The sequence below is a fragment of the Pseudophryne corroboree genome, chromosome 5, assembly GCF_028390025.1.
Source record: "Pseudophryne corroboree isolate aPseCor3 chromosome 5, aPseCor3.hap2, whole genome shotgun sequence".
Taxonomy (NCBI): Eukaryota; Metazoa; Chordata; class Amphibia; order Anura; family Myobatrachidae; genus Pseudophryne; species Pseudophryne corroboree.
The window spans coordinates 122,660,460-122,682,901 of NC_086448.1; the positions used below are offsets into that span (position 1 = coordinate 122,660,460).

The 22,442-nt window shown below is 45.8% G+C and overlaps 1 protein-coding gene across 10 annotated transcripts in view; it reads right to left on the bottom strand.

Annotated features, from left to right (window-relative positions):
- ABI1 (abl interactor 1) overlaps window positions 1-22,442 on the bottom strand; it is a 157,290-nt gene that overhangs the window by 60,035 nt on the left and 74,813 nt on the right. For all 10 annotated transcript variants that reach the window (XM_063921669.1, XM_063921666.1, XM_063921663.1 and 7 more), the window contains exon 3: window positions 19,674-19,850. In XM_063921669.1, the coding sequence (XP_063777739.1) occupies window positions 19,674-19,850 (177 nt within the window). The remainder of the gene's footprint in view (window positions 1-19,673; window positions 19,851-22,442) is intronic.

Here is a 22,442-nt window from a genome sequence, read left to right on the forward strand (position 1 = left end):
AGTACTCAAACCAACCAGTAGAGACGGAGATTACAAGACCAACATTAAAATGTACCCACTGCATGCACACCGTGCCGGCAGCCATCATGTAACTGGGGTGTGGTATAGAAGGTCGACAGTCATTAGGTCGAACCTATATGGTCGACATGCATTAGGTTGATACTGAAAATGTTGGCATGGACAAATGGCCTACCTATTAAAGGTCAACACAGAAAAAGGTCGACAGGTACAAAAGTGTCGACACATGAGAATGTCAACATGGAAAATGGTCGACATTTTATTTTTAGGGTGAAGTTTTCACCATCAAAGCACAGGGAACCCCAATTAGTGTACCGCATCCATGGTGAGCGAAAAAGGGTACTATTCCCAATTGTAGTCCACATAGGGCCTAATTCAGACCTGATCGTAGCCCTGCAAAATGTAGCAGGGCTACGATCAGGCACACCGACATGCGGGGGGGTGCCCAGCACAGGGCTAGTCTGCCCCGCATGTCAGGCCCGCCCCCACACGCAGAAGTACAAAAGCATTGCACAGCGGCAGTGCTTTTGCACTTCAGGTGTAGCTCCCGGCCAGCGCAGCTTTTGCGTGCATGCCGTTACCTACTCGTCGCTGCCTGGGTCGCAGCGGCTGCGTGTGACCCGCCCCCCGCACCGTCCAGCCTCGACTGTGTTGGCTGGACCGCGCCCACAAAATGGCGGCCAAACGCTGCCGTGCCGTCCCCTCCTGCCTCTGCCTGTCAATCAGGCAGAGGCGATCGCTAGGCAACGGCAGCAGTCGGCTATCAGCCACACACCGGTGCACTGCGGCGCTGGCGCATGCGCACTTCTGACCTAATCGCTGCGATGAACGGCAGCGTACGATCAGGTCAGAATGACCCCCATGGATGGTAAAGTATGAAAAAAGCGTTTAAAAAAAAAAAGTTATGTTGAACAATTCAATCTGTCAAGCTTTTGTACATGTTAACCTTTTCCAGTGTCGATCTTTCAGAGGTCGACCTTTTGTCCATGTCAACCATATGGGATCGACCTATTGACTGTCAACCTACACACTAGGTCTATACATTGGAACCCGTTTAACGGATTCTACCAATATTCCTGAGAGCGTATGATGCGCCTCATATGTCTCAGTAACATTTGACACTACCTCAAGTCCGACACACAAAAGCTGCCTTACACCCCAGTTCAGACACAAAATGGCTTCTTTATACCCCAGTACTGGTTGATCCACAAGATGGCTGCCTGATTAATCAGTGACCGTTATTTGTTGATTCTCATAATCATTAAATCCACTATGCGTAAGCAACAGGTTCACTTTCACTTTCATTGTCAAATGGTCTTCGGATAAAATATTTCCCGGACATTTCTTTCAGTACAGAAATAAGAAAACGTTATAAAACACATAAAACTTACAAGTCAGTCAAATAAAAAAGTAAAAGGCATATCTATAGGAAGCAGCACGGGTGGTTGAGATTTGACCCCTGGAGAGCATTCTGCAAAATTACATTTATGCAACGCGGACCATAAATCTGCAATTCCTTGTACTGCAGAGGTTATAAAATGCTGAAATATTCCCGACTCGCCAATTCCAATCATTTTTGGGACAGAATCAGCAAATTGAGGATTTCCAACATGTTGGATTTTGCCCATCCCCGACCCACGAACAAGGACTTGCCCTGATACTCCCCTGATGTATGGGTCCCACAGCATTTGAGACTTGCTTTACATGGTCCTTTCTTGGGAAGACTCTGCTTGTACCCATTTACCTGCAAGCTGCAATAGCAACGTCACATCCGGATTAAGAATATCCTAGAACTGTGAACAGCAGTAATACATATCCAGTGAATTTTTTAAAAATCAGCTCTAGGAGACATGTACCTAAACCAGAGGCTCGCCAACAGGCCAAGACATGGGAGGTGGTGGCAACCTCACTCCGCCATATGTGTGATGTACAATGACAACTGTGCAAGTGGACTGAAGTTCCCAGAGTAAATACACACTGGCAGGGGGCAAAGCGTTTAGTGCAGGTTAAATTGCCAGCTGTAGTGCGTTCATGCTTGCATTTGGTATAAGCAAGCAAAAAACCTCCCACCTTAGTAAATTTACCCCTAAGTATCTGGATATCTATAGCAGAGGTGATGTGGTAGATGTTCAATGTGTTGATTTAATGACTGGTGGGGGAGGAGAGTAGGACTGAATAAATGTGAAGGTGTTGCTTATGGGTCTGTAGTAATCTGCTGTGTTAGAATCATAGTGAACGCATTTCGCCACCAGGCATGGCATCCTCAGTGAGTTTTAGGCATATGAACACTCGTTTTAAGGACTTCTTTTAACAACTGTTTAAACCAACTCCAGTCCGCAGAGAACCCTAACAGTGCATGTTTTCCAAGTCTCCTCATCACAAATTAAATAATTAGTATCACCTGTGTCTCTGACCAGATAATTGTAGTGTGTAATAGGGCCGATTGACCTACCCGAAAATATCGATAGGTCGAGTATGCTGGATCGTCCAGCATGTCCCTCCGATGCGATATTTTCAAGTGTAATGTCGACCGCAGCTGACAGACATTCTTCTGTTCCTTTACATGGGAAGGAACGGGTAAATGTCCCCTACCAGGGGGTGGAGTGCTGATATCAGGTGACATACACTTAGAGATCCGCCAGTCACCATCCCGACGCCGGGATCCAGGCATTCATATGGCCGGCAGGGAGGCAAGCGCAACAAAGCCCCTTGCGGGCTCACTGCATTCGCCACACAGTGGGCACGGTGGCTCGCCACAGGTTTTATTGCCACTCTATGGTGTTGTGGACACCCAGGAGTAGGAATAGTCCCTGTTGGTCGGCATGCCAACCAGCTGGATATTCAGACGCAGGAATCTCCTGACCGCCGGTCACACAAATGCATCCCCTCACCGTGTATGCCAGTGATATCTGCAGGGTCAGAATGCCGGTTGGTCTGACCATGCATGCCCTGCATTACTAACAAATACACCTGTGCGCAGGCATGGCATATGGGACTAGTACAATGGGGACTGGAATTGGCGAAACACCGGTTTACATGATAAAAAGCATACTCCTGACACCAATGGTTCCGTATCCTGACCTCCTCTGTCAGCTGCTGCCTTTGATGTGCATTACAGACCGCAGCTTCCTCAGAGAGGGGGAGAAAAGCACAGCCAGGAAAGACAAAAAAGCATTTATGCTAAACCATTAAAAATACCAGACATGGGTTCTGAGTTCTCATTCTCACTTCCTCAGCATGAAAGGAGAACTGCTGCTATGTCCATCTACGGGTAAATTAGGAGGCTTGGTCCTGGTCTTTTAAATGTATTCCAATTATAACAGTGGGGGGAGGGAACCTTATGTGGGTGAAACGTAGGTGCCGCCTATAGCAACCAGACTAACTTAAAGCAAACATCATTGGTTGCTCTGGGTAACAGCACTTTTTAGTAAATGGCATGTGGTAGTTTTCCTTTTAAAAAAAAAGGGTTATTGTCACTTGCAGTGTGACATAAAAAGATGTTTTTATTAAAGCAACCTCTAAATGCTTTACTAGAGGCTGTCAGACAACAGGACACACTATGAGTTAAGGAAAGCTGGAGGAGGATAATGCTACAGATTATCTGGTCCCTAAATGGGACTTAGCCAACGTCTCACTTGGGGGGCCAAGGGAAGGAAGGGGATTGGGGGAATAAGAATTTACCAATGCTTTCTCACTAACCACATATTCCAGTAATTGAATTCTGGATAAAAGGCATTATGGGACATAAGAGGAGATGTACTAAGCCTTGGAGAGATAAAGTGGATGAAGAGTGCCAACCAACCAGCGCCATTCATTTTTCAAACTCAGCCTGTAACATGGCAGTTAGGTGCTGATTAGCTGGGATTTTATATTCCTCCAAGACTCAGTACATCTCCCCCAGAATCCGTTGGGTGTGGTATGTTAGGTAGATTAGACTTTGGTCGACAGTGTCTAGGCTGACCACTATTGGTCGTCAGAAAGTAGGTCGACATGGTTTCTTGGTCAACAGGGACTCTAGGTCGACATGTACTAGGTCGACATGTACTAGGTCGACAGGAGTTAGTTTGTTTTTTTATTTTTTTGGGGGTCGTTTTCTCCATACAATGACCGGGAACCCCAACTAGTGCCCGGTGTACCCTCGCAGCTTCGGACAAGGTGCCTCACTCCGCTACCGCTGCGCTCGGCACAGGTTACTATTCTCAATTGTAGTCCACGTGGATCATAAAGTATAAAAAAGTTAAAAAAAAAAAAATATGTGAAAAACTCACGTCGACCTTTTGTCATGTCGACCTAGAACATGCTGACCTACAGTCCCTGTCGACGTAGACAGTGTCGACCTAAAGACAGGATCCCGAATCCGTTAGCTATGAGCTGCAGTCAGCAGCACATTCTGTTTGCATCTACAGAGAGTGAACAAAATCTGCCTCCTGCACTAATCGAGTGGGAGCCTCTGGGACCCGTTCTGGGAGCCTCTGCCGATAACCGAATTGGCCCCTAAACTACAAATTTCACATGTGAAGTACCATTTCCTAAGATTGCCCAATGCCTCCACAACAGTTTTACAACAAGTCACATTTTTAGAACAACTAGGGCAGCGTTTGTACTAGAGAGAATTTTTTACACTACGCAATGGAGTTTTGAAACAGGAACTATTGGCTTGAAACGTGCCACATAGACTTTATTTTGAAAAACATGTCCATACGTGCATGTAGTGGGCAGGTTTTAAGGCTTTCATGTAAGATTGTAGTTTATCACTTTAGTTTTGTACCCATTTGATTCCCTAACCAGTTTCTATTTCTGTTAGATCCTTTTCGTAATATTTCTTTAAAAGGGAGGGGGGACTGGGAGGTGTTGGGGGGACTCACTGGGGGGAATTAAAATGTTATAGCACCCCCCGATCTCCTGTCTAAAGTGACGGGAGATCAAGGGGCAAGCCCCCACGTTATTGCACCCATTATACTTGGGTTTAGGCGCGCAAAGCACCTAAACCCAACTAAAGTAATGGGCGCGATTATGTAAAGACCCGTTTGTTTACACACATTTCAGCTTGCTACCCCTGAAATGAACTTGTTGCGCCGGTCGGCAGTAACATTACAATACTGCCGGCAGGCACAATCGCGGACGGGAGGGGATGGGGGAAGAAATATTTGAATCTGGCCCACTGAATGTTTCAACACAACAGGGACAATTTTCAAAAACCCAGGCACGCTGGGAAGCTATAAAGACAAAAGTAGTGTTTTGATTCTACTATTGTATAGTAAGGACAACATATTTTTTGTTTTACAATTAATATTTCTATTGATTGCTTAACAAGACTCCTAAAATGGTCCTGAAAGATGATCAGTCATAGCAGATTAACAACGCTAATAAACGGAAAGCATGCTTGATACGCCAGACCGTTGTTCATCAGATTTCCTTTTATATTACTGGTCGAGCATCCGTTAACCGGATACCCGTTAACACTGGAATATTTCAGTCATGTAGTGACGTCATGACGCGGCCGGCGTCATGACGTCACTGGAGTTTGCGGTCAATCACAGACAGGTGGGGGGAGTGGCTTTGCAGCCATTCCCTCACATACGCTGACTGCCAGTACCCGCCGCGGACCCGCTGTTGACTCCCCGGACTTGAAACAGACTCCCACGGACCCGCCGGACCTCTTTGCCAACACGCCGGTCCCCCTGGACACGTCCGCATAACAGGTAATCGGTTACCCAGAAAAATCCCATATCCGGAATGCTCCTGTTCCCGAGCATTCCGGATATGGGATACCCAACCTGTACTAGTGCAGTGAAGATAAATTAACATTTACTTATATAGCACCAGCATATTCTGCTGCAATTGAAATCTCTGAATGCACAAAAAGACACTTCAAGATCTTTTGCATCTGTCGTTTGTCAAACTACCACTACGAAGCTAGACAAAGAGTTTTATGACTGATACGACCACATCGCTACACAAAGTTATCTTCGAGTCTTCCCACAGGAAGGATGTTGTGTATTAGAAAAGAATTCCCCATGGAACAAAAATGGCATAAAAAAAAACACTCAGCAACTGGTGTTTACTTTGTGCAGAGTGATTTACACAAAGTAGGAGATCCGCAGCCACCGAGGGTCAGGGTAACCGCAACAGCTAAGAGGACAGCCTTGAGCAGAGGACACACCACATCTGGTTTATAAGGTCTGGTTAGGAAGAGATAAACCAGAAGGATGTTTCAGGGGTACTGGAAAATAGATCTATTTATATCCACTTCCTTGTAATATCCTTTTTATTTCCCCTATGAATATTTAGTTTCTACAAAAGGAGATTTAAATTAGAAATATACAAAATTGTGTGCAGGAAATGCTGTTTTACACTCACTGGCAGCGACATATATCTCCTTAATCCTCATACATCTTTGCTGCAGTCACGCCAAACTGACTCTCTTGGCACTCAAGGTCGCATGAGAATCCTCTAGTGCCAGTCTTTTGTGCTGAAAATGCGTCCTAGCCTCAAAACAATGTAACTAGAACGCATGAGGAGACTGCGGATTGTGTGCAACTGAGTCTCTGGATCTGTACACAAAGTGCTACACTGCAGCAGCCGCAGCTTTTTTCCAGTACAAGTTCTGTTCTGCTCCGTGTACAGACTAAAGGTGGGTAACACGCTGGAGCGATATTGGCCCCATATGCCAAATCGGAACAAGATATCGGCCATATCGCTCAGTGTGTTTGCCCAATATGTGCACTCCCTAATGAATTAGTCAAGTTTAGGTGCTGCTCATCAAACCTGACGATATCGCTAGCGTCCTGTAGTAGGCTAATAAAGGACGGAACATTTTTTGCATTTTCGGCAAAAAAGAAAAAGAAAAAAAAAAAAACGCCCTACGTTAACAGAATTGCATGAGAACTGGCAGGTCACTCACGCCAGGCATCTAGCGCTGCATTGCGCATTGAGGCTGGATTTTATGAGGACACATCTGTATTATGAAATCCGCTATTGAGAAATGTCAATTTCACAATCAGAAGATATCTTAGCCTTTACAAAGCAGGGGAACACATGCATCCTCTGAAATCTGTTGCTGTGTCCTCATACAGTGTGGATTCAGTCATACCGAACAGTCGCTTTCAGCACTGCAGGTCCCAGGTGGCTCAGGTGTGCTGAGAGTCTCTCACTCAATATGTTTAAAAACTAGGACATGTGACCGCCTCCTGCAGATAGTAGAAGCTGGAGGATGTTCTGGTGAGCAGTGACCATGCAAAAGAGCTTAATGGACGCCACTCCCAGGTGAAGAGGACGTAATCGCTGCAACACCTGGACAGGCATCTGCCCCCAGGTGAAGATCAAAGAATACACACCTAATCCTGGGGAGGCAGTGGCATCACAAAATAGCTAAAGGGCTGTCGCCCCCAGGTGCAGGAGCTGTCAAATAAAATTTTACAAAATTTGATCGAGTACAGGTGCCAGCAGGCCCTTGATGTCCGGGCATGCTGGCACAGGTGGTTCTCCAAGTGACGGGGCTGTACTATGAACCCCACACCCATCGCCACCAGGGGAGGGGAGGGAACGACAGCCTGCTGTCGTTAACGAGGACCTCCCTTGTTCGTACATGTTCGGACGAGGGAGGGGGATTGTTAACAACGCGCGGGGGCGCGAATCGTTGACGACATTTAGTGTACACACTGGACGAGATTGTGAAAGATCTCGATTAGATCGGCCATTCTGAGCGAGATCTTTCAAAATCTCGTCTAGTGTGTATGGGGCTTTAGAAGCGTTATGATCCAGTAAGCATGGCTCTTCCTCACGCCAAGTTCTGTTGTGCTTTATCTGCGACTTTGTACGCGATTACAGCTAATTCCTGCGCGGATGAAGTCGCAACCTGGTGTCTCTGGTACACTGCGAGTGGGGTTTCGCTGCATCTGCATTGCGAATAAGATGCAAAATGTAAAACTGCTTCTCACACTGTATGGTATACAGATGATAGGTGTATGAGGACACATCTATATAAAACTTAGCAATTGCTGGATTTACCTGCATTACTTTACTAAGCATAGGTTAAAATGAATTCTATTTGGTAACATCCCAGAGTCACACTTCATATAATTAGGGTGGGTGGAGGGAAATGCAACAGGAAAAGCAACAGACTCTCCTGTGAGCTCAGTGAAACAGGCTAAGCCCCTCCCATAAATCACTCAATTGGTCCAGGAAACATCACCTACCAAAATCACCTACAGGAAAATGTCTTTTATCCACAAAACTAGGAGCTTAAAAAGGAGCTTAAACCCAACTGGCCCTCGCTATCTATTTTATGTATATGGTTCATTCCACACCAACAGCCTATTCAGAGTATGCATCTACATTATAGGCCTGCAACTGTATTAATATTAAGGGGCCGGTACTGCAGTACTTCCATGCTAATGACTGGTAGTGCCAACAAAATGGCTGCATCCACAATGTGTACACAAATGTACATTTTAAAGGTCACAGTGAGGCCCCATCACGGAACAAGGGGCGCATTTTCTTTTTTGTTAAATCACCGCACTGATATTTGTTTAGGAATACAGATGACTAATGTTTGCTGTGGATACAAACGACAAACAAAAAAATGTAACCAAGAACTGAAGGGGAGAAAAATGCACCATTCATGTATGTGGTAAATGGGAAGTATTTACAAATCATTTATAAGGAATGTAAAACACTCATTCTTCACTTTCCCTTCCTCCCGACCCCGGTTCATCATTGCTATGTGACCATATCATACAGCCCACCAAGACCCTTTGCAATCTGATGGACAACTATGCAATAGAGAGCACCTATCTTTGTGTATCCATGCCTATTCCCCTATAGATTGTAAGCTTGCGAGCAGGGCCTTCCTACCTCTATGACTGTTTGTTATTTCCCAGTTTTGTTATATCATTGTTATTTCCTATTGTAAAGCGCAACGGAATTTGCTGCGCTATATAAGAAAATGTTAATAATGAAATAATGATCTAATTTGCTTCGTCCAAACTGGTCACAGAGCTCTCTAATGTGGCAATGCCTTAAGTAAATATCCTTCTAACAGAATTCACAAGGGTAGTATTAGCCCTGCAGCCTGTCAGTGACCAACGCCTGCCCTTCTACACAGATTAGAAGATTTTGGTATGGGTCTCCAAAAAGAACCTCCTAAACTGAATTGTACGCATGCAGAAATGCAGCAAATATTACTAAAGTGATACATAAAAAAAATAAAAAAATGTAAAGTCTTTTAAAAGAAAGTTATGCGAATGTAGAGATGGGATACATTATAGGTTACTATACTCCAGCATCCCCTATGGATGATAGAGAAAAAAAGTTAAGCAAATGTAGGGATGGGATACATTATAGGTCCAGAAATATTGCCTTCCAGTCTGGGGAATTGCATTGCTATTTAGGGAAGTGCTTGTTTGCAGAACATTTCATGGGGGGTGAATTCAATTGTTTTTATGGGGGTCTAAACTAATGGGCGTCCATTGGAGCTATTCAATTGTTGCTCCGATCAGAAGCCCTTTAGCCGTGGCAGACACATTTCAGTTTGCACCCCCCCCAGAGGTGACTAGCTGAAATGTGTTAAATCGGCTGTTTGGGCATAGACCAATAGCATTTTTCCCGTTGCGACCATTAGTTTAGTCAGGTTTTGAGGCTTTATGCAGCTAAACCCTTTCTAATTGGGCACGATAATTAAAAGGCGCCCGTAATTGAATTGCAACAATGAGCACCCATTAATTATCTTGGCTTTAAAAACAATTGGTAATTGGCATACAGATTAGGTTTCCCAAAATATCTAAGGTTAGAATACAGCACAGGCTGATAACCTAACTTGCCTACTTCAGTATATGTGCCACAGGTTATCTCAAACTCTGTTATAATATGGGGACTTAAACAGGTCAAATATCGTCATATATTATGTTTCGTGGCACTTTATTATCATGCTCTTTCACACAAAAAAAAAAAAATACTCACATAGATAAAGTATAGGCAATATATAATAAGGAGGAAATCCCAGAGACAGAGAATATGATGGCAGAAATTAACCTTCAGGTCCTCCTTGTCTGCCTGTGTGGATAGTTTTCTCATGTTTCTTGTCTCAATATTTTCTATGGTATAACAATAGCCATATGCTTGCTTCACACACTCTTCAATGTTATTATGGGGACTAAAGATACACACACAGTGCAATTTTGGCTATGGATGATTTTGACTATACTATGTACTAGATTGTGCACTTTCTAATTAAAATTGAGCAGCCTGCACAGCTTTTTTTCTCTTGCGATACCGACCCCGTGGGAGCGTGCATCGACATAGCAAGCTGTATACACACGGTGCGGTATGTACTATGGAGAATGGATGGAGGAGAATGGTTATACTGCCCAGCACACAGTGTTACGAGCTTGTTTATGGCATTTGGTGATCGCGCCCTCAGAACAGTACACATCGTTTGATGGGAGGTTCTAGCCCTGACCAATAGGCCGCTTCGTATAGAGCAAACTATCTACCCACCGACTACACTGCTTGCCTACCTTCATATCATGTGCAACGCCAAGGTCCTATTCCATGGCCATTCATTCTGCTTTCACATATGTTCTGTGAAATTACTGTACATTTTCAGATTATATTTATGTTCACTTTGTTTAGTCCAATACTCTTTCCTAAATCATTACACATTTTACTCCTCCTTTTATAAACCCTATTACAATTGTATATTTTCATAAACTGTACACAGACCCTCCTTCCCATATAGAGAAGACATAAAAGGACTAAAGAATACGTTAAACAAAAGAGGACACAGAAAACGGACCCTTACACCACTGACTACAACACTCTGTCTTCTGTTCTTTACCCAGACATTAATCCAAGGTCTCCGAATCAAACCCAGTGAGTTACCGTTTCTGAAGACAACACATCATACACCTTAGTAAGATCAAAATAAACTAGAACCAACCTAATCACTTTAGTCAAAAGGATCAACTAGATTTCTCTGACTAGATCTCCCACAGCTAATACTGCTATCTTGGATTCAGTAACGTATTTGACTCGAAACAAAAAAAAGATATATATATACACTGTAATAAACATGTTCGTTCAGTTCCATACTATTGAGAGGAGACTCCCACAGTAATCCCTGCTCCCTGTTTGGGCAGTGGTGTCGCATTTCCCGCTCTCGGAGTATAAGATCCACAGCGACTGCTTAGAGATTTGGTCAGTAGCACTCTGGGTAAATGGCCTTATCTACTTTAAATTTTGAGCGTTCCAGTAATGCCTGGTGTGTGCAGATACGTTTCTACAGCACAGCAGGATATATCCTTCCCCCATAGTATGGACGACACCTTTGAATTTATCAGCCAGTGAACGTGGCTCATTTGGATTTCCGACTAAGTAATTAACTAAAATGAGTTCTTATTTACTGTCTGCAAACTGTAGCAATAAAGCTTCTGCGGAACTACAGATCCTAGCAAGCCCTGCCACAGTTTTGCTAGGATGTATAGTTCCACCGCAGCTGGAGCACCACAGATTGCCTTCCCCTGATATAGAGCTAGACCACCTTTTAAGTCTCTATTCCTATGTTTTCTTTGTCCTTTCATTAATGTATAACATTCTCACCCTCCATACAGATTGCAGTATTTGCTGTTTTTTTAACCCTTTGCGCTTTACTACCCTTTTTTGTCTTTAGTCGATATTCGAGTAGCCATTTTATTGCTCTCCTGTAACATGGTCGTATTTTATTTTCTGCTGCCCCTATATTACACCACCCCGGCCAGTGGTCACTAAACAGCAAGTTCTCTCCTACAAGCATTTTAGGTCTCCATTTATGAGAGCTGAACCTAGGATTGCTTTCTTTGTATATTAGTATTAGAGCGATTCCCCCCACGCAAGCGTCATTGCTCCTGGCTTTTTCTGCAACGTGCAGCTCTCAGTCCACATGAGGCACATTGAAATCGCTGCCTTGTCATGAGTCAAGAGGAGCGAAAGCGCGAGTGTGGGAGCTATGGGGGAACCTTCAATCTCCCATCCCTTGTTCTAAACTTCATACAATCTATTTGTGGCAAGAAAACTTTGCAAAGAAACAATATTCAGTGGTGCGATCTAGGAAATAGCAGAGCACTCAGTGTTGCTAGGAGATATGGCTGCGGAGAAAAGAAAACCTTTTAGTGTAGGTGGATCTGAAATGCAAAGCCGTTCCTCAGTAGGGAAAGGGTGAGATGGTGCAATTATAGTCAACGAGTCCTGATCATTTATATTCATGCACTGCGCTTGACAACAGAAAAGAATAAAAAGTATGCTAGTGGGTAAGCTGTGCCCGTGCGTCCAAGTATGCCATGTACTCATTCCACTTCCACCTAACACATGCAACATCTGCCCACAAATACATCCCAGACCAGCACTAGTGATCACACTAGGATGTTTTAGGGGGACGCCGCACCTTACACAATTTAAAAACAGGTAAAACGCACCCTGCCCTTTTGGCAGCACTGTTGAAAAAGCTTGCCGGAGCACGCCGGGGCAGCAGTGACCCATGGGACGAAAAGCTGCGGTGAAACAACCACCGACGGGTGAATAGATGCCATGCACATGACATCTGTTCAAGCTGCAAGGAGAGCTTTGGCGCTGCCCAACACCTCTGTGATGAAAATAAGAATTTACTCACCGGTAATTCTATTTCTCGTAGTCCGTAGTGGATGCTGGGAACTCCGTAAGGACCATGGGGAACAGACGGGCTCCGCAGGAGACTGGGCACTCCAAAAGAAAGACCAGGCACTATCTGGTGTGCACTGGCTCCTCCCTCCACGCCCCTCCTACAGACCCCAGCCAGCGAAACTGTGCCCGGAAGAGCTGACACAACAAGGAAAGGATTTGGAATCCAGGGTAAGACTCATACCAGCCACACCAATCACAGTGTACAACTTGTGATAACCATACCCAGTTAACAGTATGAACAACAACTGAGCCTCACTCAACGGATGGCTCATAACAATAACCCTTTAGTGAAGCAATAACTGTATACATGTATTGCAGAGAGTCCGCACTTGGGACGTGCGCCCAGCATCCACTACGGACTACGAGAAATAGAATTACCGGTGAGTAAATTCTTATTTTCTCTGACGTCCTAGTGGATGCTGGGAACTTCGTAAGGACCATGGGGATTATACCAAAGCTCCCAAACGGGCGGGAGAGTGCGGGTGACTCTGCAGCACCGAATGAGCAAACTCAAGGTCCTCCTCAGCCAGGGTATCAAACTTGTAGAATTTAGCAAATGTGTTTGAACCCGACCAAGTAACAGCTCGGCAAAGCTGTAAAGCCGAGACCCCTCGGGCAGCCGCACAAGAAGAGCCCACCTTCCTTGCGGAATGGGCTTTTACTGATTTAGGATGCGGCAGTCCAGCCGCAGAATGTGCCAGCTGAATCGTGCAACAGATCCAGCGAGCAACAGTTTGCTGTGAAGCAGGAGCACCCAGCTTGTTGGGTGCATGCAGGATAAATAGCGAGTCAGTTTTCCTGACTCCAGCCGTCCTGGAAACATAAATTTTCAAAGCCCGGACTACGTCCAGCAACTTGGAATCCTCCAAGTCCCGAGTAGCCGCAGGCACCACAATAGGTTGGTTCAGATGAAACGCTGATACCACCTTTGGGAGAAATTGGGGACGAGTCCTCAATTCCGCCCTGTCCATATGGAAGATCAGATATGGGCTTTTACATGACAAAGCCGCCAATTCTGACACACGCCTAGCCGAAGCTAAGGCCAACAGCATGACCACCTTCCACGTGAGATACTTTAGTTCCACGGTCTTAAGTGGCTCAAACCAGTGTGATTTCAGGAAATCCAACACAACGTTAAGATCCCAAGGTGCCACTGGAGGCACAAAAGGGGGCTGAATATGCAGCACTCCCTTAACAAACGTCTGAACTTCAGGCAGTGAAGCCAGTTCTTTTTGAAAGAAAATAGATAGGGCCGAAATCTGGACCTTTATGGACCCCAATTTCAGGCCCATAGACACCCCTGACTGTAGGAAGTGCAGAAATCGACCCAGCTGGAATTCCTCTGTTGGGGCCTTCCTGGCCTCACACCAAGCGACATATTTCCGCCATATGCGGTGATAATGCTTTACTGTCACATCCTTCCTAGCTTTTATCAGCATAGGAATCACTTCATCTGGAATGCTCTTTTCCGTTAGGATCCGGCGTTCAACCGCCATACCGTCATACGCAGCCGCGGTAAGTCTTGGAACAGACAGGGCCCCTGCTGTAACAGGTCCTGTCTGAGAGGCAGAGGCCATGGGTCCTCTGAGATCATTTCTAGTAGTTCTGGGTACCAAGTTCTTCTTGGCCAATCCGGAACGATGAGTATAGTTCTTACTCCTCTCTTTCTTACTATCCTCAGTACCTTGGGTATGAGAGGAAGAGGAGGGAACACATAAACCGACTGGTACACCCACGGTGTCACTAGTGCGTCCACAGCTATCGCCTGAGGGTCCCCTGACCTGGCGCAATATTTTTTTAGCTTTTTGTTGAGGCGGGACGCCATCATGTCCACCCGTGGCAGTTCCCAGCGATTTACAATCTGTGTAAAGACTTCTTGATGAAGTCCCCACTCTCCCGGGTGGAGGTCGTGCCTGCTGAGGAAGTCTGCTTCCCAGTTGTCCACTCCCGGGATGAACACTGCTGACAGTGCTAGCACGTGATTCTCCGCCCATCGAAGAATCCTTGTGGCTTCTGCCATTGCCATCCTGCTTTTCGTGCCGCCCTGGCGGTTTACATGGGCGACCGCCGTGATGTTGTCTGACTGAATCAGAACTGGGTGGTTTTGAAGCAGGGGCTCTGCTTGACTCAGGGCGTTGTAAATGGCCCTTAGTTCCAGTATATTTATGTGTAGTGAAGTCTCCAGACTTGACCACTGTCCTTGGTAGTTTCTTCCCTGAGTGACTGCCCCCCATCCTCGGAGGCTTGCATCCGTGGTCACCAGGACACAGTCCTGTATGCCGAACCTGCGGCCCTCGAGAAGATGAGCACTCTGCAGCCACCACAGCAGAGACACCCTGGCCCTTGGGGACAGGGTGATCAACCGATGCGTCTGAAGATGCGATCCGGACCATTTGTCCAACAGATCCCACTGAAAGATCCTTGCATGGAACCTGCCGAAGGGAATTGCTTCGTAAGAAGCCACCATCTTTCCCAGGACTCGCGTGCAGTGATGCACCGACACCTGTTTTGGTTTCAGGAGGTCCCTGACCAGAGATGACAATTCCTGGGCCTTCTCCACCGGGAGAAACACCTTCTTCTGTTCTGTGTCCAGAATCATGCCCAGGAAAAGCAGACGCGTCGCAGGAATCAGCTGCGACTTTGGGATATTCAGAATCCAGCCGTGCTGTTGCAACACTTCCCGAGAGAGTGCTACGCTGACCAACAACTGCTCTCTGGACCTCGCCTTTATGAGGAGATCGTCCATGGACGGGATAATTATAACTCCCTTCTTTCGAAGGAGTATCATCATTTCGGCCATTACCTTGGTAAATATTCTCGGTGCCGTGGAGAGACCAAACGGCAACGTCTGGAATTGGTAATGACAGTCTTGTACCACAAACCTGAGGTATTCCTTGTGAGGTGGGTAAATGGGGACATGCAAGTAAGCATCCTTGATGTCCAGCGACACCATAAAATCCCCCTCTTCCAGGCTTGCAATAACCGCCCTGAGCGATTCCATTTTGAACTTGAACTTCTTTATATAAGTGTTCAAGGATTTTAAATTCAGGATAGGTCTCACCGAACCGTCCGGTTTCGGTACCACAAACATTGTGGAATAGTAACCCCTGCCCTGTTGAAGGAGGGGGACCTTGATTATCACCTGCTGGAGGTACAGCTTGTGAATTGCCACCAGTACTACCTCCCTTTCCCTGGGAGCAGCTGGCAAGGCTGATTTGAGGTAACGGCGAGGGGGAGTCGCCTCGAACTCCAGCTTGTATCCCCGAGATACAATTTGTACAGCCCAGAGACCCACTTGTGAGCGAACCCACTGGTTGCTGAAGTTTCGGAGACGCGCCCCCACCGCACCTGGCTCCGCCTGTGGAGCCCCAACGTCATGCGGTGGACTTAGTGGAAGCAGGGGAGGATTTTTGTTCCTGAGAACTGGCTGCCTGGTGCAGTTTCTTTCCTCTACCCTTGCCTCTGGCCAGAAAGGATGCTCCTCTGACCCGCTTACCTTTCTGAGGCCGAAAGGACTGCATTTGATAATACGGTGCTTTCTTAGGCTGTGAGGGAACCCGAGGTAAAAAAGTTGACTTCCCAGCAGTTGCTGTGGATACGAGGTCCGAGAGACCGTCCCCAAATAATTACTCCCCCTTATAAGGCAAAACCTCCATGTGTTTTTTAGAATCAGCATCACCTGTCCACTGCCGAGTCCATAATACTCTCCTGGCAGAAATGGACATTGCATTAATTATAGATGCCAGCAGGCAAATGTCCCTCTGTGCATCCCGCATATATAAGACGACGTCTTTTATATGTTCGATGGTTAGCAAAATAGTATCCCTGTCGAGGGAATCAATGTTGTCTGACAGGGTATCAGTCCATGCTGCTGCAGCACTACACATCCAGGCTGAAGCAATAGCAGGTCTCAGTAGAGTACCAGAGTGTGTATACACAGACTTCAGGATAGCTTCCTGCTTCCTATCCGCAGGCTCCTTTAGGGTGGCCGTATCCTGAGACGGCAGTGCCACCCTTTTAGATAAGCGTGTTAGCGCCTTGTCCACCCTAGGGGATGTTTCCCAACGTAACCTATCCGTTGGCGGGAAAGGGTACGCCATCAGTAACCTCTTAGAAATCACTAGTTTCTTATCAGGGGAACTCCACGCTTCTTCACACAAATCATTTAATTTATCAGATGGGGGAAAAGTCACTGGCTGCTTTTTCTCCCCAAACATAATACCCCTTTTGGTGGTAACCGGGTTAATATCAGAAATGTGCAATACATCTTTCATTGCAGTACTCATGCATCGGATGGCTTTTGTAGACTGTACATTTGTCTCATCCTCATCTACACTGGAGTCAGACTCCGTGTCGACATCTGTGTCTACCATCAGAGCTAGCGGGCGTTTATGAGCCCCTGACGGCTTCTGAGTCGCCTGGGCAGGCGCGGGCTGAGACCCCGGCTGTCCCAAGGCTGCTGCGTCATCGAACCTTTTATGTAAGGAGTTGACACTGTCGGTTAAGACCTTCCACATATCCATCCAATCAGGTGTCGGCCCCGTCGGGGGCGACACCACATGTATCTGCCCCTGCTCCGCCTCCACGTAACCCTCCTCAAACATGTCGACACAGCCGTACCGACACACCGCACACACACAGGGAATGCTCAGACTGAGGACAGGACCCCACAAAGTCCTTTGGGGAGACAGAGAGAGAGTATGCCAGCACACACCACAGCGCTATATAACAGGGATTTACACTACTAATAAGTGATTTTCCCAATAGCTGCTTGTTTATCGATTTGCGCCTAAATTTATGTGCCCCCCCTCTCTTTTTAACCCGTCTTGTACCTGGATACTGCAGGGGAGAGCCTGGGGAGCGTGCTTCCAGCAGAGCTGTGAAGGGAAAATGGCGCTGGTGTGCTGAGGAAGAAGGCCCCGCCCCCTCAGCGGCGGGCTTCTGTCCCGCGTTTTCTGTAACTTAATGGCGGGGGTTTTTACACATATACAGTTAACTGACTGTATTATGTGTATTTTATGCCAAAAGGTAATAATATTGCTGCCCAGGGCGCCCCCCCCCTAGCGCCCTGCAACCTACAGTGACCGGAGTGTGTGGTGTGCTGTGGGAGCAATGGCGCACAGCTGCAGTGCTGTGCGCTACCTTAATGAAGACCGGAGTCTTCTGCCGCCGATTTCATCGTTCTTCTTCTGTCTTCTGGCTCTGCAAGGGGGACGGCGGCGCGGCTCCGGGAACGGACGATCGAGGTCAGGCCCTGTGTTCGAACCCTCTGGAGCTAATGGTGTCCAGTAGCCTAAGAAGCACAAGCTAGCTGCAAGCAGGTAGGTTTGCTTCTCTCCCCTCAGTCCCACGTAGCAGTGAGTCTGTTGCCAGCAGATCTCATTGAAAATAAAAAACCTAACAAATACTTTATTTTTTAGCAAGCTCAGGAGAGCCCACTAGGAGCACCCAGCTCTGGCCGGGCACAGATTCTAACTGGGGTCTGGAAGAGGGGCGTGGAGGGAGGAGCCAGTGCACACCAGATAGTGCCTGGTCTTTCTTTTGGAGTGCCCAGTCTCCTGCGGAGCCCGTCTGTTCCCCATGGTCCTTACGGAGTTCCCAGCATCCACTAGGACGTCAGAGAAAAGGGGATGCGTCTTAAGGCCACGCCCCCTATTCAGACACGTTCTTGCAGTAGCTCCCTGCACTACTGAAACCCTGGTGTGAACACTATATCACTGTTTCTGCCTCCAGGAGGAAAGGGGTGCCATATTACTGGAATTACAGGGACAGGCGTCCGTTTCTGCAGTCCATTTCTGAAAATATTTTCGCACGCGATAAATCCCACACACATAAAACAAATTTAAATCCAGTGTAATTAACATGAGTATTGTACTACCATTCATTCCATACAGAGACTAAAGGGCAGCATAGAAAAGATCGGTTTAGGGTGTATTGAGGTGAGAGCGCTGGCTTATGCACGTGTCTCAGCGTCACATACTTTCTCCAGTTAAGCCCATCTCTCATATCAGATCAAGTGCTCTGTCTGCACAGTGGTCTCTAAGGGGGGGGGGGGGGGGGGGGGGGGGGAGGTTATTAAAACTCAGAAAACCAATCAGATTCAAGTAATCCTTTATCTGGTGCACTGTAGAAATGTATGTATTTGATAAAGGATGAATAGAATCTGATTGATCACCACTTTCCCTTTTTGGAAGTTTTAGTAAATCTAACCCTATAAGTTATTTGCCCAGAAACTGCCAGAGCGCTATGTGCATTAACTCAAAGCAACTAATCCGCCATTTATGTAGATCAAGTCTAGTTAAATCTCTCCGATTCCTGTAAGGAGGCATGAGGTTCCGGGATCCTCCCCAAACCACCTATAGCTTAAGATTCCTAGAGTAAAGGCCTTCTTCCCAGCTGCTATCTTTGCAATTTCCTGAAACCCCAGTTAAGAACTGCCTCAGAACTAGTCGCTGGCAGACCCCGGACACAAATTGAATAGCTCCTGGACTTTACCTTGGAAGTGACATCCCATGATAAAGCCCGAGACTAATTGAATTTCCACCTAATGGGCAGATTCAATTATCCATGGTGTTTACCGTGTGGGCAAAGCGCTAGGTTTAACGCCTGGAGTTATTAAATTTTTCTGCATTTGGCCAGTGCGGTAACCCATAGATTCCGCATTAAGTGCCGCAACCGGTTTCCCTGAGTGGGGAAGTGAGCCTTAATTGAATGGCTGTGGGCTGACAATGAGATGTGGGGTAAACCATGCGGCTAAGTGAATCTGCCCCTAAGTCTTCAGAAACATGTCACATGGGATTTGGCCAGAGCGCAGTTGGCCAGGCCATGTGGCATGACGGCCAGTCACATGCTGGTGAAGTACAGAACATTATAGACTAACCCTTTCTATATAACAATCAGAAGGAGAAGAAAGCAATACATGTTTTGGTGAAAAATATTGTATGAATAAAGAGTTTTCTTACCTTCACTCCATGGCCTACATCGTCCAACACCGTGTAGTCTATGGGTTTCCGAATGTACCTGACGGGACGCTCCATGTTAGTTGGAGCTATAATCTTATGGCTCCTTGCAGTGTTCTTGTTGGTCGTTAAGATGCCAATCTCTCGGCGAGCCACCTTCTCTTTATGAATATCCACAGTCTGCAATGAGAACACATTATAGTCAAATTCAGAGGCTAGGGCTACTGACCAGCTCAGTTTGCATGATTTGCAATTAAACAGTTTTGTATATAAAACACAAAGGTTGTAAATAGAAAAATAAACCGTGACAGAAGGTCATCACTACAATGTCCATTCATTTAAAAAAGTGCATTATTAAAAAAATGAAACAAAAAATCTTTCCGGTGATCCGCACAGGATAAAGCACTGTATGTAATAAGTTTATGAAGCAACTATCTTTGTGCTACTTGGGGTGACGGTGCACTTTCTGCTGTACCGCTAATCTGCGCTGCCTCTTCCATATCAATACGCGGCTGCTGTCCTGACTATTATACAGACTAGTGAGCAGGTCACTGACTACCACACAAATCTGCACATTCACCTCCTGAAATACTCTGTGCACACTCTGCTGATCAGACTAGCTGCAGTACAATAACACAAGACAGGGAGTGCAGATGAATGCGAACAATAAAAACATACACCCATTCAATACACACGCACAAATATTTTTTTTTATATATTAATATATATATATATATATATATATATATATATATATATATATATATATATATACATACATACATACATACATACATACATACATACATACATACATACACATACATACATACATACACACACACACATATAGTATTATGCCCCCACCCCCAAGCTGCCGAGTATCCGGTCTGTAGATCTACACTAAAAAAGTCTACAGTCAATAGGTTGACCACTACTGGTCGACATGTATTAATTAGGTCAACAGGGTCAAAATGTCCACATGTAAAAAAAGTACAGTTCAAAAGATTGACAGGGCCAAAAGGTTGACACAAGTTGTTTTCATTTTTTTTTTTTTATCATACTTTACCATTTACATAGACTATTGGGAGTAGTAACCCGTGCAGAGCACAGCGCTAGAGCCAGGCACCTTGCCCGAAGTGAAGATGGAACAGAATGGAACAAAATGAACGACCCTAGCGGACTGAAAAGCGTTAAGCGGGATTCCATGCTGTGCCGACTCCAGGTGATAAGCGGACGACAAGGGATCCTGTCAGGGGGCTGACTTTCTGGATCTCATCCCCTCTCTCCCATTCTGCTCCATCAGGGAAGGTGTCGGAAGCCTTGTTGTTGTTGCTGTTTGCCATCAATGGAGTATTTTACTATGCTGCTTTTTCGGTCTCATTTTGCAAGTGCAATCATATATTAAAACCGGTTATGTTTTTAACGACTACTAACTATTCTTTTCCTCAATACCTCTCAAACCCTTTCACACTGAGGAGTGTTTTAGGGAAAAGAGGTTTATATCCTCATAGGTTTTTCCCTGGCTGCACAGAGGAAATGGGAGGAAGTTACTAACTTGAAGCTGTTTGCCTTAATGTTTATTATTCCTCAAATCTTGTAAATGCAATTCTATATCCTAATTGCCGGAGTCCAAAAGGACTACACTATATTTTGTTCACGATTGTGTCTCTCTAACCCATAAACATCTACATCAATGCAACACCTAAGCATTTATTGCCCTTTGGATAAAAGGCACTATTTTCCAATTGTAACTCTGGACCACCCACAACTATCTAGGGAGGAGGACCTTGGATCCCCGTTGGGGGGACACTTGGGAGTTAGTTCGGTCTAACATATCGAAATGCTCCACCAGCGTTTCTATCAAAGAGGACTCATAAGGTGTTCACACATTGGTATCTTGTCCCAGATCATTCACACTAAATGTTCCCCTATGTCTCACAGGTGTGCTGGTGCCAATGTGGCAAGGTTGGCACCTTCTATGTCTGGGGGGCTTGCCTACAAATAGCACCCTTCTGGGCTGTGGTTAGATCATCTCCACTGTACTCCCGCATCCACCTATCCCTCCAGCCTCACTACTACTGTGTGCCTCACTCTGCCAGTTATCTAAACAGGGCAACAAACTGATTTTGCATATTTCGCGTGCAGCCAAATACCAGATCGTCAGGGCTAGGAAACAACCCTCTCCACCTTCTCGCCAGGAATTAATAGGCCGTATATGATACGTGTCTAATGAACTCTACACACTGGGCAAGGTTAGCGATTTTATTTAAAAAAAAAACACGATATTATCAATGGTCGATATTTTTGCCTACACACTGGACGATATTGATGGTCAATTTGGACGATATAACAGTACATACATCTATATAGTCCAAATTGACTTGCATATATAAAATGAGGATAGATCAACGATGAACAATCGCGAGGCCGCGCATCGTTCATCGTTGATGTATACAAACTGACCGATATGAACGTTTTATCATTCATATCGATCATCGTTATCGGCAAGTGTGTAGTGCCCTTAAGATAGAAAACATAACCAGTCTCCAAAACAACTCCGTAGACAAGCTTCATGGAAGCTTTGGTACAACCTTCAATGTGCGTCTGTACCTGATTTAGCTGAGCAACTTGCCCTCTCCGCCAGATTTTTCCTTTGTGTACATATGCCTCTGCCCACCCCTAGGCCGCCTCAACTACCTACCTGCCAGACACCCTCCATTCTTATTTCCTTTTTCTCTTTTCCCACTATAGCTCAGATTCCCCCCAAAT